The sequence below is a fragment of the Girardinichthys multiradiatus genome, chromosome 1 (assembly GCF_021462225.1).
Source record: "Girardinichthys multiradiatus isolate DD_20200921_A chromosome 1, DD_fGirMul_XY1, whole genome shotgun sequence".
Lineage (NCBI taxonomy): Eukaryota > Metazoa > Chordata > Actinopteri > Cyprinodontiformes > Goodeidae > Girardinichthys > Girardinichthys multiradiatus.
In genome coordinates this window covers 38,823,914-38,838,381 of record NC_061794.1, presented here as the reverse complement: position 1 = coordinate 38,838,381, position 14,468 = coordinate 38,823,914, and the positions used below count along the sequence as shown (strand labels likewise).

Genomic DNA, 14,468 nt, shown 5'->3' with positions numbered 1-14,468 from the left:
GGATTTACGAGAATGCACAAAAAAAGGTTCTAAGGAAAGAACAGAGGCAAACTGAAAACAGTGTCATGGTTCCTTGATGCTCGTGGGGAATGAAGGCTGGTCCTTGTGGGTCAGACTAAAAGAATATGTACTGATTGCTGAAGATGTTAATGCTTGTTCTGACAGAAAGGTGACAAAAACACGGTCCATCAATTCAATTCAATTCAGTTTTATTTATATAGCGCCATTCACAACACATGTTGTCTCAAGGCACTTAACAACAGTCAGGTACAAATATTCCAATTAATCCTAACTATTGAACAGTGCAGTCAGAGTTAGTTATTTATTCAAATTGGATAAAAAGTTTTTCTTTTAAGGAAACCCAGCAGATTGCATCCAGTCAGTGACTTGCAGCATTCCCTCCTCCTGGATGAGCATGTAGAGACAGTGGACAGTCATTGGCGTTGACTTTGTAGCAATCCCTCATACTAAGTATGCATGTAGCGACAGTGGAGAGGAAAAACTCCCTTTTAACAGGAAGAAACCTCCAGCAGAACTAGGCTCAGTGTGAGCGGCCATCTGCCACATCACAGTTTGTTGTGAATGCGGCAACAAGGTGCAGGCCCATCAAGATGCCCAAGGTGCCAAAAAGCACCAACAATACAGATGTAAGCATTAGAACCGGACCACAAGGTAATGGAAGAAGCTGGCCTGCTCTAAATAATCCCATTTTGTTCACCATTATATCAATGGCTAGTTTCCTTTGTATTGTTTAATTGCAATGCACAGGCCACCAGGATGCACTAAGGGAAGAAGGCAAGCCAGAGGAGGCAGTTTGATGCATTGTGCCATGTTCTGCTGGGAAACTGGTTCCTGACATACACAGCAATGTTACTTTGACACATAACCCCGCCTTGAGCATTGTTGTAACAGCCCATTCACAACCTTTCATTGAAGTTATCTCATTTTATATTTTTTTATAAGAAATTATCACATAATCTTATGTCACAAAGCAAAAATGGTTCATACATGATTTCAGGAGAACAATGAGTTTAAGGTGTTAACTTAGCCTCACAATAAAAGCCTATTTTTAAACTTTAATGTAATTTCAATGAAAAACATGGCTCAGGAGAGACATAATGTAATGCATAATCTGTCTATATTGTTCTACCAAAACTGAAACAAACTATTTCTCCTAGGATGAGCCTGCCTCTGTTGACAAACCCACCACAAGGGATCCAGCTCCTGTGGCGCCATCAGGGTTCACTATTGCCAGCGCAGCTTTTGCCCAAGACCAACTTTACACCAACGGAGGCCTCAACTACAACCTGCGGGGATATGGGACTGTTGCCAGTACCCAGCAGAGCTCTGGTGCTGCACAAACCAACGGTGAGTTCAGATCAATACAAAAAACATTGCCCAGGAGAGGCAGCTGATAAGGTAAGTTGTGAAGGTAATACATTTTAATGGCTGGTTCATCTAAATTGCAAGAACATACTAGAAAACTTGCCCATTGCTGCCACTGCCCTAAAATCAAATGTTATCAGCTTCATTTTGTTAGTTGTAATATGAATGTGAAACGGTCTTGATGTTAGAACTATATGAGAAAGACAAACCTACGTCAGTCTGAGTAATGTAACAATCAGAGAGCGGAAATGCTGAGTCACTAGTTGTCATGGTGATTCCTGACTTTTCTGGAGCTCAAGGGGACGAGTCCTCAGCATCAGTCTTTTAGTAGGACAGGCAAACAAGAACTTAAGCCTCCAACAAACAGGCGCTGGAAGAAAATTATAGTTGTTTTGGAAAACGTACTGAATCATGAGTTGTAGAAACGTCTGGTGGCCACACATGTACATTTATTCAAGTTTTACAGCTTTTCGTTGTCCACCTTCTGCTGTTTTCACGGCTCTCACTTCAACCACATTTCAAGCATTCGCAGTTTCAATATTTAATCCCTTTTAAGTGTTCCAACATGAGGATTTTTCATAAAGCTATTTAAAAAACATGGAATATGTCATGAAGCATGCAGATAAATGTCAGAAGCTTCCCAAAAGAATGTCCCATTGTAACGATGTTATTATTTTCACGTGCCAATGACGTGTTTAGAATTTATTTAGGATGTATGGAATAAATTATTATACACTATACACATTTATGGGCATCCTTAGTAAACATGTGCAAAAAGCCAGAGTTTTTATTCATATACTAAAGAAGCATAATCTTCAACTGAAGAAATTGTTGCAGTACTCTTAAAAGTCAGCTTTAGAGAGATTTTTACTTCCTCTACCATCCTGCTCACCCTGCAGGGAGGCAAGATAAATGTTGGTGTTTGTCCAGCCTTGTTTGTCACATCTCTGGTTGTTGTAAACTTTGTAATCATTGGTCTGACTGTGGATGTGAGCAAGTTTAAGTGAGTAGCTATTTTCTTTCTGTCTTTTCCTGTCCTATGGAGATAAACATACAGTGTGTAGCTTCTAGGAAGAGAAAAGAGAGAACAAAGTTAAAAGCTGAAATAACAGCAAATAATGCAAAATTGGAGAGTAGTGTGAGAATGTAGCGAAGAGGGTGAAAGTGGTCATTATGTCCTCCAGCAGCCTAAGCCTATAGCAGCATAACTACACAGATAGTTTCAGTTCAGATTATTTAGTTAAACGGGGCTTATTTACAACAATGTCAAAGGGTCCCACTGATGGTCATTGTTATACTAAAAACCACAAGGATTGGGATACCTCTCTCTGTCAGACTGATTATAACCATTGGAAAAGAGAAGGGGTCTTACAGGTAGCAGAAATGGAGGGTGTGTTTGCACCTCAACCATAACTGAGCCGGTTTAGGCTAAACCTGACTCCCCCTTACTCCATCCAACAGGGAGGGAGGAAGGCTCCCTCCCTGATAACCTAAGCCACTCTATTAGCTTTATCAAAAAGGAAAGTTTTAAGCCTAGCCTTAAAAGTAGACAGGGTGTCTGCATCCATCCATCCAACCATCCATCCATCCATCCATACTTTATAAATGGGCTAAAAGGGATGTTTGAATTTGTGAAGTCTGGGTCTGTAAAAGTACAGAGTTATGAGATGAAACATGAAGGACTTAAATATTCCGTTTCAAAATATTTCATCTTATCTGAGTAAATGTACTCCAACTAAAGTTAAGAATGTTCTTAATAGTTCAGTGTGGCATTATGTGAGGGCATAAATGAAGTCCAGGTTAGGTATCGAGTAAACTGAATGTTCAATAATCGTCCCTGTTATGTCCACAGGTCCCACAGATCTGAGCATGAAGTCCGTCGGCCCAAACTCCTCCTCCTCCACCTCCAACAGTCACGGTCAGGGAGGCGGTGGTGGCGGGGCCTCCGCTCAGCTCAGCCCTCCGGAGGTGACGGCGGTGAAGCAGCTCATCGCCGGGTACCGGGAGTCTGCGGCCTTCCTGCTCCGCTCTGCGGACGAGCTGGAAAACTTGATCCTGCAGCAGAACTGAGTCCAAACCAAACCGTGCCAATGCCCTTTCCCCCCTTCAGCCTGTCCTTCTCTGTCGCTGCGTGTCTCACACATTCTGGCAGACTTTCACACACAAAGACACGATCCTACACGAGTGATACTGCAGTGCATAGTGGGTCATGTAGGTATGGTACCTTCACTTGTTCCCACAAGGTTATGTTATGTCGGACAGGTCGAAACATATCACGGGCTGAAACATGATGATTTATGCATTTGGTTGACCTTAGTGCCCTGCTTTGTGTAGCCATTCATCTCATCAACTTCATCACACCAGTGGAACCTCCATTTGTCTCAGGAAGCGATGATCAGTCACAAAAAAGCAAAACAATGACGTGTATTGATACACAAGCCAAGGTGTTGGATTAGTTTAACCCCAATAACAAATTATTGAATAAACACCATTATTTCTTTCTGGTATTAACCCAATATAGAATATGTGTGCAGTGGCGTGGTGTACTTGGGTTGTCTGAATCGAGTCATTTCTACATCCATGAAGGAATTGCTGCTATAAGAAGTGGCACCCTGTTAACCTCAACAGCTGCTGATTTACATGTATTCCAAAAAAATGTTAAAGAAAGAAGAAAATAACAAAGACAGGGACAAAAAATCAGACACATTTGCAAGAATGTCTTTAGCTAGGTGGACTTTATTTTCAGTGAATTGTTGCGTAACACTCTATGGCAGGCAGTTGTCAATAATTAAAAGGAGGAGAAATTTTAGGAAATGTGGGTATACAAAATGATGACAGAAATAGATCCTAATGAATTAGAATGCAATTGAAATGTTAATTTATTTCAGTACTTCAATTCAAAGTGAAACTCATGTTAATTAATACAAAAAGAGTGCTACATTTTGTTCTGTTAATTTTGACTTAAAGCTATAAAAAACATAGTGCGCTCAAAGCTGTAGTAATCTATGCTTCTTATGCTCCTTCTAAAAGACTTTCCCATTCCTCTCAACTCTCCTTTAATGTGCTTGGAGACAGTACTCTGTCGAACATATAATCAGCAGAATTTCTGTTAGCTGTAACAATACACCAGACCAGTTAAAACAGGGTTTGATGCAAATAAATTATGTTATGGCCACAACATCACTAACAAAGACAGCTGCTTTCCACAAAAATATGCCACTGCTAAAGAAGCCGGCAGTTCACAGAGTGATGTCTATTAATGGAAAGTTTGGTGGAATGAAAAAGTACAAGTGCAACCTTGAGACGAGAATATTGGATTTTCTGCAGCTGTAAACCATAATCATCAAACTTCAGTAAGATAAATGCTTAAAATATGTATCTGTGTGTAATAAATTTCTGTGAGTTTCACATTTAAAAATTCAACTAGTGAAATAAATACACTTTTCAATAATGTTATTATTTACTCAGATGCACCTGTGCTTGTCAGGGAAAAAACCAATAAGATTAATATAATATTCAGACTCTTGAAAAATTAAAGAAAAAGGTGCAATATTGAATTAATCAGTTGTTAATAAAATGAAGGAGTTTTAGGAGGATTTTACTTCACCTCAGCCCTCTCTTGCTCTAGTCAAGTTTGTAAAAAGAAAAGATATCTAATGCAGCATTGTAGCCGATTTCAATGTTATTGTTCGTTGTCAATGCTAACCTCATGACTGAGGCGCTATCAGTCATCATTGTTGTGACAGAAAGGACCTGGCAGACGTGACTTGATGTTGCACGCCTTGTTTCACTTTAGCGTGTTTTGTTTTGTGAAAGACGCATTTACTTCAGATTTTTTTTTAAAAGGCCCAGAGAGAGAAGCTTAGATCCATCTGTTACTGACAGATGAGTGAATGCAGAGCACACAGTCAGCACACACTCCTCTCCTCCCTGTCTACCCATCTGTCCTGATGATCTCAGCAGGCGTCAGGCTCTGAATCACGTCCCCACGTTCTTCATGGTGTCCTGACACACTCTGTTTGAGAAGAAGCAAGAGACAATCTCTGAAAAAGATGTAATAGCATCACAGTTTACTCTCCCAGCTTTCTGCTACGGTGTGTGTTTGTACAGTGTGCACGTTTATGTGTCAGAGCTTTTCTGGAGCACGGTTGAACATCTCTTACTAGTGAGTCACTCGGCACAAAAAACAGTGTGTGTGTGTGTGTGTGTGTGTGCAGTTGTTTTTCCAGCCGTCTTAATGTTTGCCGTGTGCCAATTTTGTGTCTGTGGAGTGGAAGTGGAGTGACCCAGTTAGTACGATGTCAATCTGTGAAGATTTAATTCAGTAGGCTGAAACATTCCTAACGATGACAATGACTCTTTGTGCGGCCAAAAAGTGGCTTGCACCTTATCGATTTGTCAGAGGTTAAGAGATATTTTTTTGTATCTTTAAAATTTTTCACACACGCTTGTCATCCGTTTAGTTTCCAAGTTGTTCATGCATGACCTAAAGGTTTATTTATTTGCCTTCTCATGACCAGGCCGAGTAACATTTCCATTTACTTTCTATCATCTATTGCAAGTTCGGAAGCACTTTATAGCTCAGGATTATGGTGACATAATATGGTGATTTCAGTGTGTCTATACCTCATTTGAAATCTACGCTTCAGTTCACACACACGTCTTGAATATAGCAAACAAGACCTTCTTTGTGCATGTCCTGTCTGAGGGGTGTTTCAAAACAAAGACTCAGATCTAAAGTGTACGGGCAAAAATGTCTGCAAGACTTGTTTAAGATGCAGTGGATGTGAAAAGTCTACAAACATAATGGCAGGTTAAAACGGCAGGTTTCTGTGATGTAAAATGAGACAATGAGAATTATTTCAGAACTTTTTCCGAAGTCCACAGAGAGAATCCAAAGCATCAGAGGAAGTTCATTGTCCAAAGGTATCAGTCAGGAGGAGAGTACAAAAGAATTTCCAAGGAAGTATATATACAGTGTAACACAGTGAAGACAGTCATCATCAAATGGAGATAATATTGACCTACAGTGACATTATCAAGAGCAACATGGAGGTAATAGTGGACAATTCAAAATACCAGTTAGACCTTCAGTCTTCTACTAGAAACCTGCAGAGTAACCTGATGTTTCTGCACGGCAACATCCCAAAGCATACATCCAAATCAAGAAAAGACTAGATTCACCAGGAGAGGAATAAATATTTGAAACAGCACAGCCGAGACCTGAGTCTGATCTGGGGTGATCTAAAGGGGGCTGTGAACAGGAAGTGACCTCACAATCTGACAGATTCATTGCCGACTCAAGATGTTCCTCCTACCAAAAAACACTGAGTGATAATGTATCACCATAAAGTTGTACAGGTTATAGGTCACATTCAAGATGAAGAAAGTTTTATCTTGGTCTTATTTGTTTACATAACAAAACCTAAACGTTTTTGCAGAACATTCTTAACCACTGCACGAAGAAGAAACACGCATTAGCTCTGTCTGCCACTCTACGTTGTTTGCAAATGTATGGGGGAAATTTACTGTCAAAAATCAAGAGCATATATTTTCAATTTGAGAGCAGGATTCCATCCTGCTTGTACTCAAACTTAGTAATGTTTGCGCACAAACTTGCTCTCTGCTCGGATCAAAATTGCACTCTCAAGTTTCTTCGCAGATTCTTTTTGCTCTCTCTCAGATTAAAGTCGTATCATCTCCTAGCAACCATAGCAGCCAATAGAATGACAGTGTGCAACTGCCAGGTCACAGGCTTGAAGGAGGATGAAGCAAGCAGGAGGAGAAATTATCTATGCAAGAAGCATTAGATCAGAGCGCAGAAACAAAGATTGGAGAGAGAACAGAGTATATCTGATAGAAAGCAGAAGTTTTGAGTGCAAGCATTACTAAGTTTGAGTGCAAGCAGAATGAAATCCTGCTCTCAAACTGAAAACATATGCTCTTGATTTATGGCAGTAAATTTGCCCCATACAAATGCATTTAATGGTTTGTTAAACCAACATAACAACTAAACTGGAAAATATAAATATACTTCGAGAACAATATGTGGATCCCAAACAGGGTGAATCAGGTCACATTTATTATTTATTATTCTTCTTCTTCCTGGAGTTATAGAGCTTTTTCTGCATGCACAAAATTTGCCATCCTCAACATAGACTGCTCAACAATATCACTACAAATTGATTTCACAATTCCTGCTGCAGCAAAAATCTTTCTTAGAGTACTGTGATAAATTTCTGAAGCAAGTTGATAAGCGTAATGCAGTCATGGTAAAAATAACAAAAACAAAAACAGCACCTTTCAGTTCCAGGGTTTTAGGACATAATAAAAACGAGCTGATCTTCACAGGTTCTGAGACAATTTAAACCTAACTTTATTTACACAAAAAAACACAACAGATTCCATGTTATTTGTGACATCACTGACTAAACAAAGAGTGAAGAGGAGCCTTGTGTGGAGAAACTAAGTACACCCTATAATTTAACAGCTTGTAGAACTACCTTTGGCAGCAGTAGCTTGATGTGAAGAAAGTTGGGTCGACTCTTCTTTATACAATGTTGCTTCATTTCTTTAATGACCCAGTTTGGGTCAAGCTTCATCTGTTGGACAGATGGCTTCATATTTTATTCTTTGCAGAGGAGGTCATGGTCGACTCACTGACTACAAGCTGTCCAGGTCCTGTGGCTGCAAAAAAAGCCCACACCATCACCCCTCCACCTCCATACTTAACAGATGGTATGATGTGTTTGTGTTGATATGCTGTGTTTAGTTGTCAGCAAACATAGTGCTGTGCCTTATGGCCAAACATCTCTATCTTGGTCTCATCCATCTGAAGGACATTGTGTAGTGGTTCATTAATTCAAAAATACTTTATTTATTTAGATGCAACTTTGCAAACCTAGGTCATGCTCCCATATATTTTTTTAGGGAGAGAAAGCGTTTTCCTGACAAATCTTCCAGATAAGCTGTACTTGTTCAGTTTGTTTCTAATTGCTCTGTCCTGATCTTTAACTTTTAACATGCTAACCGAGGCCTGTAGAAACAGAGATGGAGCTCTTGGGGTTTATCTGCTGAAAAGTCCACTTGTCAGGTCTGTCTCATAGGTTTTCCACTCACAGAGTTTGGAAACAACCAAAACGCTTGTTTTTATAGAGGCGATCACACTGATGATTCGTTACGTGCACTTGATTAGAAACACCTGGCTGTCCCCTTCATTGAATCCTATGATAGCATAAATAGTTTACTTAGGTTTTACACACACATTTAATCACTGACAGTGTGGCATCTTTCGCGTGTTTTTTTGTACATTTGAGTGTAGGATTAATTAATTTTACAATCTGGTAAAGATCAGATCATGCATTAATGCCTCCTACCCTAGAACTGAAACCTTCTTTCCCCCATGGCTGTGTTTGCCTCCTTACACAGGCAAAGATAACTTGCCTCTTCTTGTATTTTTGCGACACCCCTCAGGACTCACACTGACGTAACCACAGTCGAGTACTCACACGTCTTCCACGTCTCCCTCCTTGTTTGTTACCGTAGCAGACCCTCTTCACTTCACCTCTCGTCTAGCTCAGCGACACCAGACTGAGGCCCGTTTTTGAAACCAAACACCTGCTTGCAGATCGGTTCTCTGTCCCCGCTGAGCAAACATGTTTAGCTGTGTGCTGAAGTTACTGTGATCAACAACAAAAAATCTTGTTGTCATGTTGTTGTTTTGTTATTTTTCCAATGACTCCCAATGACTTTGCTCTTTGTATTGACTTGACAATGTAATTTATTGGTGTTGACTAAAATGCCCTGGTAGCTTGTGGATTGCTAAAGTGGTCAGATAAATGTACTGTATAGCTGTACAAAGAGTGATAAAAGATGTTTTGAACCTTTCTTTTTCTGTGGGTACAGCACTGTTAAAAAAATCAAAGTGGTTTTAGCCCTTGCCTGTTTTAACTTATCATTTTGTGATGGTCTGTATAACTTCTATTGTTATTTATATTATTTGAGTTGTTGCCTCTCCTGCACTGATAAGAGACTGTAGCTCTGTGCAGGGGTTCGTACTGTAAACCTGTGTGAAGCTTTGTATTTTCCCTTTCTGGTTTTGGACTCAGTGAAAGTGTGATGTTTACATGTACAGTTTTTCAGAATATTTTGCGTTTTTTGTTTGTGTTTTGCATCTTATTCTTTCTCCCTTCTCTCATCAATCCCTCCCCCCCTCCTCGATCTGTGTTCATTCGCTTAGAGATTTTTGCGTTCTGTTGTTTCACTGCATCGGTTGCAGAGGTGACCTCTTTGACGACTTGGTCACACGGTCAGAGTGTGCCGTGACGGTCGGCTGCGGTCGGCTCGGCGTTGTGGTGGCTTCCAGCATTTAAAATGGTAATATTTTAGAAAAAAAAAAACAAGGGGGAGCTTCACAACTTCTCAAAGTGCACCAGCAAAGATTTATTAAGGATTAAGATGACTTTAACGGTTTTAAACCCTGTTGTGGCCTAAACAGACTGAGCAGATAACAAAGTGTTCATAATGACTTAGTATCCAGGCGAGTTGTCAGGGAAAACTCCTCGTCCTTAATCCGACTGGTGCCCTGAAAGGTACACTTTGACCTGTTGTAATATCTCCTGGTAACATAAAAGCCATTCCCCTCTTCTGGCCTTTAAAGGGGAACCCATAAACCTCAGGAAATACTGATTCTCCGACTTTAGTTTTAGCCAATACTTTCTTCTGAAGTGAGATTTAAGTCTCTTAACTTAAAAAAAGGAAAAAAAAACATTAACATTTATATGAGATGTCTATTGTTTTGTACATTTATCATTGTGATTTAAAGGTGGAGCTTTTTCCGGTACCTGTGACTTAATATTTTGATTTTTCTTTTCGAGTGTTTATTGGTATTGATATTTATTAATATATGTGAAACTACACAAAAAAAAGACAAAAGAAAAGGTTGAACCTTTTTTCATTGGTATGTTTCATGCAAAACTGTCCAGGTGAGATTCTCTCTGCCTCTTACATATCACTAATGAGGGACCTGTGTTCGTTTGGAAATAGCGCTTTTTTCAGTGTTGCATCAACGCTATGAAAAACTAAAAACAAACAAAAAAAAAAAGGATAAAAACAAAAACAACCAGAAAAAAACTGAAAGCAAAACAGTGGTTTACCAACTGCAGAGTTGCAATGCTCTCCTCTTTTCCTGAGATGTCAGTAATTGAATAAAACAGTGCGATGAGCTATCAAACTGAGATTAGTGTCCTGGTTTTTATTTTTTCTTGTTATGTCTGCAAATATCTCTGCCTCTGAGAAGGAAACACACACTAAGCTGATTCAACACTTATCAACTGTGTAATTAATTCTATGCTTCAAACACAAGAGGGCAGCAGAGACACAGTAAGCAACATCAACAGTTCCTATGGTTGCAAGCTGCAGGAAAGTAACCTGTAGCATTCACCTATATTTTCCTGCACAAGTAACCTTTTCATGTTTAATTGGTAGGTGATGATAACTAAAGCCTTATGATACATGAACTCTTACAGTATCATTGTGAAGGTATTACTGTATTTATAAAATTATAGTCTGCAAATGTAATTGTTTAGCCTTCATTTTCAGGAATTATCTTTTATTTAAAATCCAATGCAACCAAATGCCTCCAGTAATTATTTATTAAAACCCTTTGTTTGTGCATAAATCCAGCTGTTCTGTGAAGACCTCAGAGGTTTTTTAGAGAACATTAGTGAACAAACAGCATCATCATGTTGGGACCCACAGCCATGGATTTCAACATTAAACTCCGGTACGAACTCTTCTGGAACTTTTCAAAATAAAGTGCATTAACCTTCTTCCGGCAAAGCCAGGAAACGGGATAAATGCAGACTTCCTGTGACGCCACTGCCCAAATAAAAGCACAGCTGTTGCTACATCCGTCCTCTTCCACTCGGCCTTCGAAAGGGACCGGAAAGGGGAGACAAGCGCGCTGTCTCTTTGCTGGCAAACAGACATAAACTCTTCAACTGGATCCAAGGATGTCATAAGATCACGTGATCATATGCACAACATAAATATGAGTGAATAACTGTTTGTGTACCCAGTATTCATTCATAAAAACGGGAATTAAGGTACACGCCTGGCTTGACTTTCTCTCTGAGGCCTGCAGAAGCAAACTGTCCCAGAGAAGTTCCTGCAGAGACGTGGTCTCTATGAAGCAGAGTGAAGCGGTTTTCCTTGCCTGAGAGGAGGACAAACGGGTAGCCGCATTACGGCAGTTAACGTGCAGTTTGTGGTCAGCGGACAACGAGCCGTCTTCCAGCCAGAGCTACAGAGGTTAGCTGGAAGCTAACCCTTAGTTCACAGAGCTCTCTTCAAACTTAATCGTCGCTTGGACAACGTTCCTCACCACAGTTCATGAGGTTAAGTGTTTGGGCAGAAAAACAGAAGTGATTTAGGTTGAAATGATCTAAACATTTTTCATTTTATGAAGTTTGGTTTTGTTTGTGTTGAACTCAGCTATCTTGGTGCTAGCAGACTATCTGTAGCACACGTGTTCAGGTTGTGTTCTTTGTGTGTTTTTAAAGTTAAGACAAACTTTATTAAAAGGTGATTTTAAACAGAAGATTGATCATAACGCGCCGTCCGCGCTTATGCATTTTAACCCTTTTATTGATGGTATTTTTAAAGGTGTGTGTTTGATTGATTCTGGTGCTAAGCTAGCAGCTTCCTTTGTTAGGCCCCATTTCTCCAGAAAGGTTTGGCTCTTTCCAAATTATTCCCTTAATAATATTTCTTCAAATATTATTTTAATAAAGGCAGTTAATGAGACACTGTTGAGAATTAGTCATCCAGAAGGTTGGTTTTATTCAGCAGATCATTATTTAAAACATTATTTTATTAAAATAATATTTTATCTGATCTTGCATTGTGATTGGTTGTCTAAATGTTGCTGATTATTCCCTAAGTTGGTTCTAAGAATAACTTAACTTCACTTCCAGATTCTTCAAGATAATCCTTGGTCCTCAAACATAAACATTGCATGCTAATGTTGCATCACTCTTTTTGGTTATGATTTTCAATCATCTTTAATCAACTTGTTTATATTGTACATAGCCCATTAGTCTTCGTTATTCCTTAATTCTGCTTGGTAGTTTAGTTGGATTGTTTTAATATAGTAAAGAGTTTGTTGATTGAAATATGCTTGACTTTGAGTTGACTTATTTTTGTTAATCAATTCTTGTATTTTAAGAAATTGTGTGAATTTATTCCATGTGTGTGCAGAGTTTATGCTGTTCAATAATGTCAGAGCTCGTCACACCTTTCCATTTTGTCCTAATACCATCGCCTTATTGGGCTGGTATTCACAGGACAACCCTTAACAGACTGAAATATTATTTGATAAAAATATTAATATTAAATAATCTCAGATTCATAATCCCAACAAGATAGATCAAGGAACACAACAGACTGGTTTAGAGATACAATTGTGGAGATGTTTATGGCAGGGTTACATTTGAGTACAACACAGCTACAAACCTACCAAGACATGCATCCACCTAAACTGACAGACCAAACATGGGGAGCTTACGCAAAAAAGCACTGCGCATCTACCACAAACACTCCCCACAATGAAACATGGTGGTGGCAGCATCATGCTGTGGGGAGACCTAAGCAGGGACAAGTTTGTAAGAGTTTTTTGGGACCACAGCCATGGGTACAAAATGAAAGGCCAGTGCGAACTTTTCTGGAAATTTCAAAATCGCATGAACCTACTTCCAGCACAGCGGACTTCCCGTGACGTAACTGTCCAAATAAAAACCCCGCTTTTGCAACAAACTGACCTCTTCCACGCAGGTCCCCAGAGGAACTGGACAGAGGGACACAGCACGCTAATGTCTCATTGCTGGCAAACAGACACAACTCTTCAAACTGGATCCAAGAGTGTCATACAATCACGCGATCATATGCATTAAGTTAAGCAGGAATGAATGGCTGTTTGTGTATCCGGTATTCATTAATGAACGGGGTAATTAAAGTACAAGCGTTGCTTGACTTTCTTTCTGAGGTCTACAGAAGCAAACTGTGTTCCAGAGAGTTCCCAACAGAGACCCTGTCTCTACGATGCCGAGTGGAGCAGTTTTCCCGGTCTAAAGGAAGGACAACGGGACCGCATCACCATGGCTACAGCAGTAACGTGCAGTTTGGCCGGCCAGCAGAGCGAGCCGCCCCCCTCCACAGCTACGGAGGTTAGCTGCAGTTAACCTTTTGTTCACTGTGAATGCTTATTCAACTTCGTCGCCCCGGACAACTTTTCCTCAGCACAGTTCTCGTAAGAGGTTGTGTTTTGGGCAGAAAGAGAAGTAGTTTAGAATGAAATAATCTAAAAATTTTTTCGTTTTATGAAGTCTGGTTTTGTTTGTATTGAAAACTCAGCAATCTTAGTGCTAGCAAATTATCTGCTCAGCACCATGTGCTCAGTTTATGTGTTCTGTTTTTTTAATTTTTTTAGTTAAAACTTTATTTAAAGAGTGGTTATAAACACAGAAGATCGGCCATAACGCTTATGCATTTTAACCCTTTTATTAGTGGTATTTTAAAGGTATGTGTTTGATTCTGATAATAAGCTATAAGCTTCCTTTGTTAGCTTCAACCGCTAACAGCTAAGAACACGTGTTTGCCTACTAAAGATCATTTACCCAAAAGGGTTGTTAGTTTTCAATCTAGTAAAACAATATTTCTCTAAATATTATTTTACTAAACTTGATAACTAAGTAACACAATTAAGCCCATTTCTCAAACATCTGGTTCTTAAACAAAATATTTCCTTAAATATTATTTCAATAAATAAAGGCAGCTAAGACACCATTGAGAATTAGTCATCCAGAAGGTTGGTTTTATGCAGCAAATAATTCTTTAAAATATTATTTGATTAAAATAATATTTTGTCTGATCTTCTATTGTGAATGGTTGTCTAAAGGTATACCAATTATTGCTTGTGTTGGTTCCAAGACTAACTTCACTTCACTTCCAGATTCTTCAAGGTAATCCTTGATTTGTAGCAACCAAGATGGCGCCGCAGATGGTCGCCTCAGCGTGTTGGTGCG

General features: G+C 39.4%; 1 protein-coding gene across 1 annotated transcript in view; it reads left to right on the top strand.

Annotated features, from left to right (window-relative positions):
• The window catches only part of nol4la (nucleolar protein 4-like a), a 38,321-nt gene extending 27,699 nt beyond the window's left edge, over nt 1–10,622 (top strand). The window contains exons 10-11 of the mRNA XM_047372774.1: nt 1,179–1,368; nt 3,239–10,622. Of these exons, the coding sequence (XP_047228730.1) occupies nt 1,179–1,368; nt 3,239–3,456 (408 nt within the window). The 3' untranslated portion in view covers nt 3,457–10,622. The remainder of the gene's footprint in view (nt 1–1,178; nt 1,369–3,238) is intronic.
• The last annotated feature ends 3,846 nt before the right edge of the window (nt 10,623–14,468 follow it).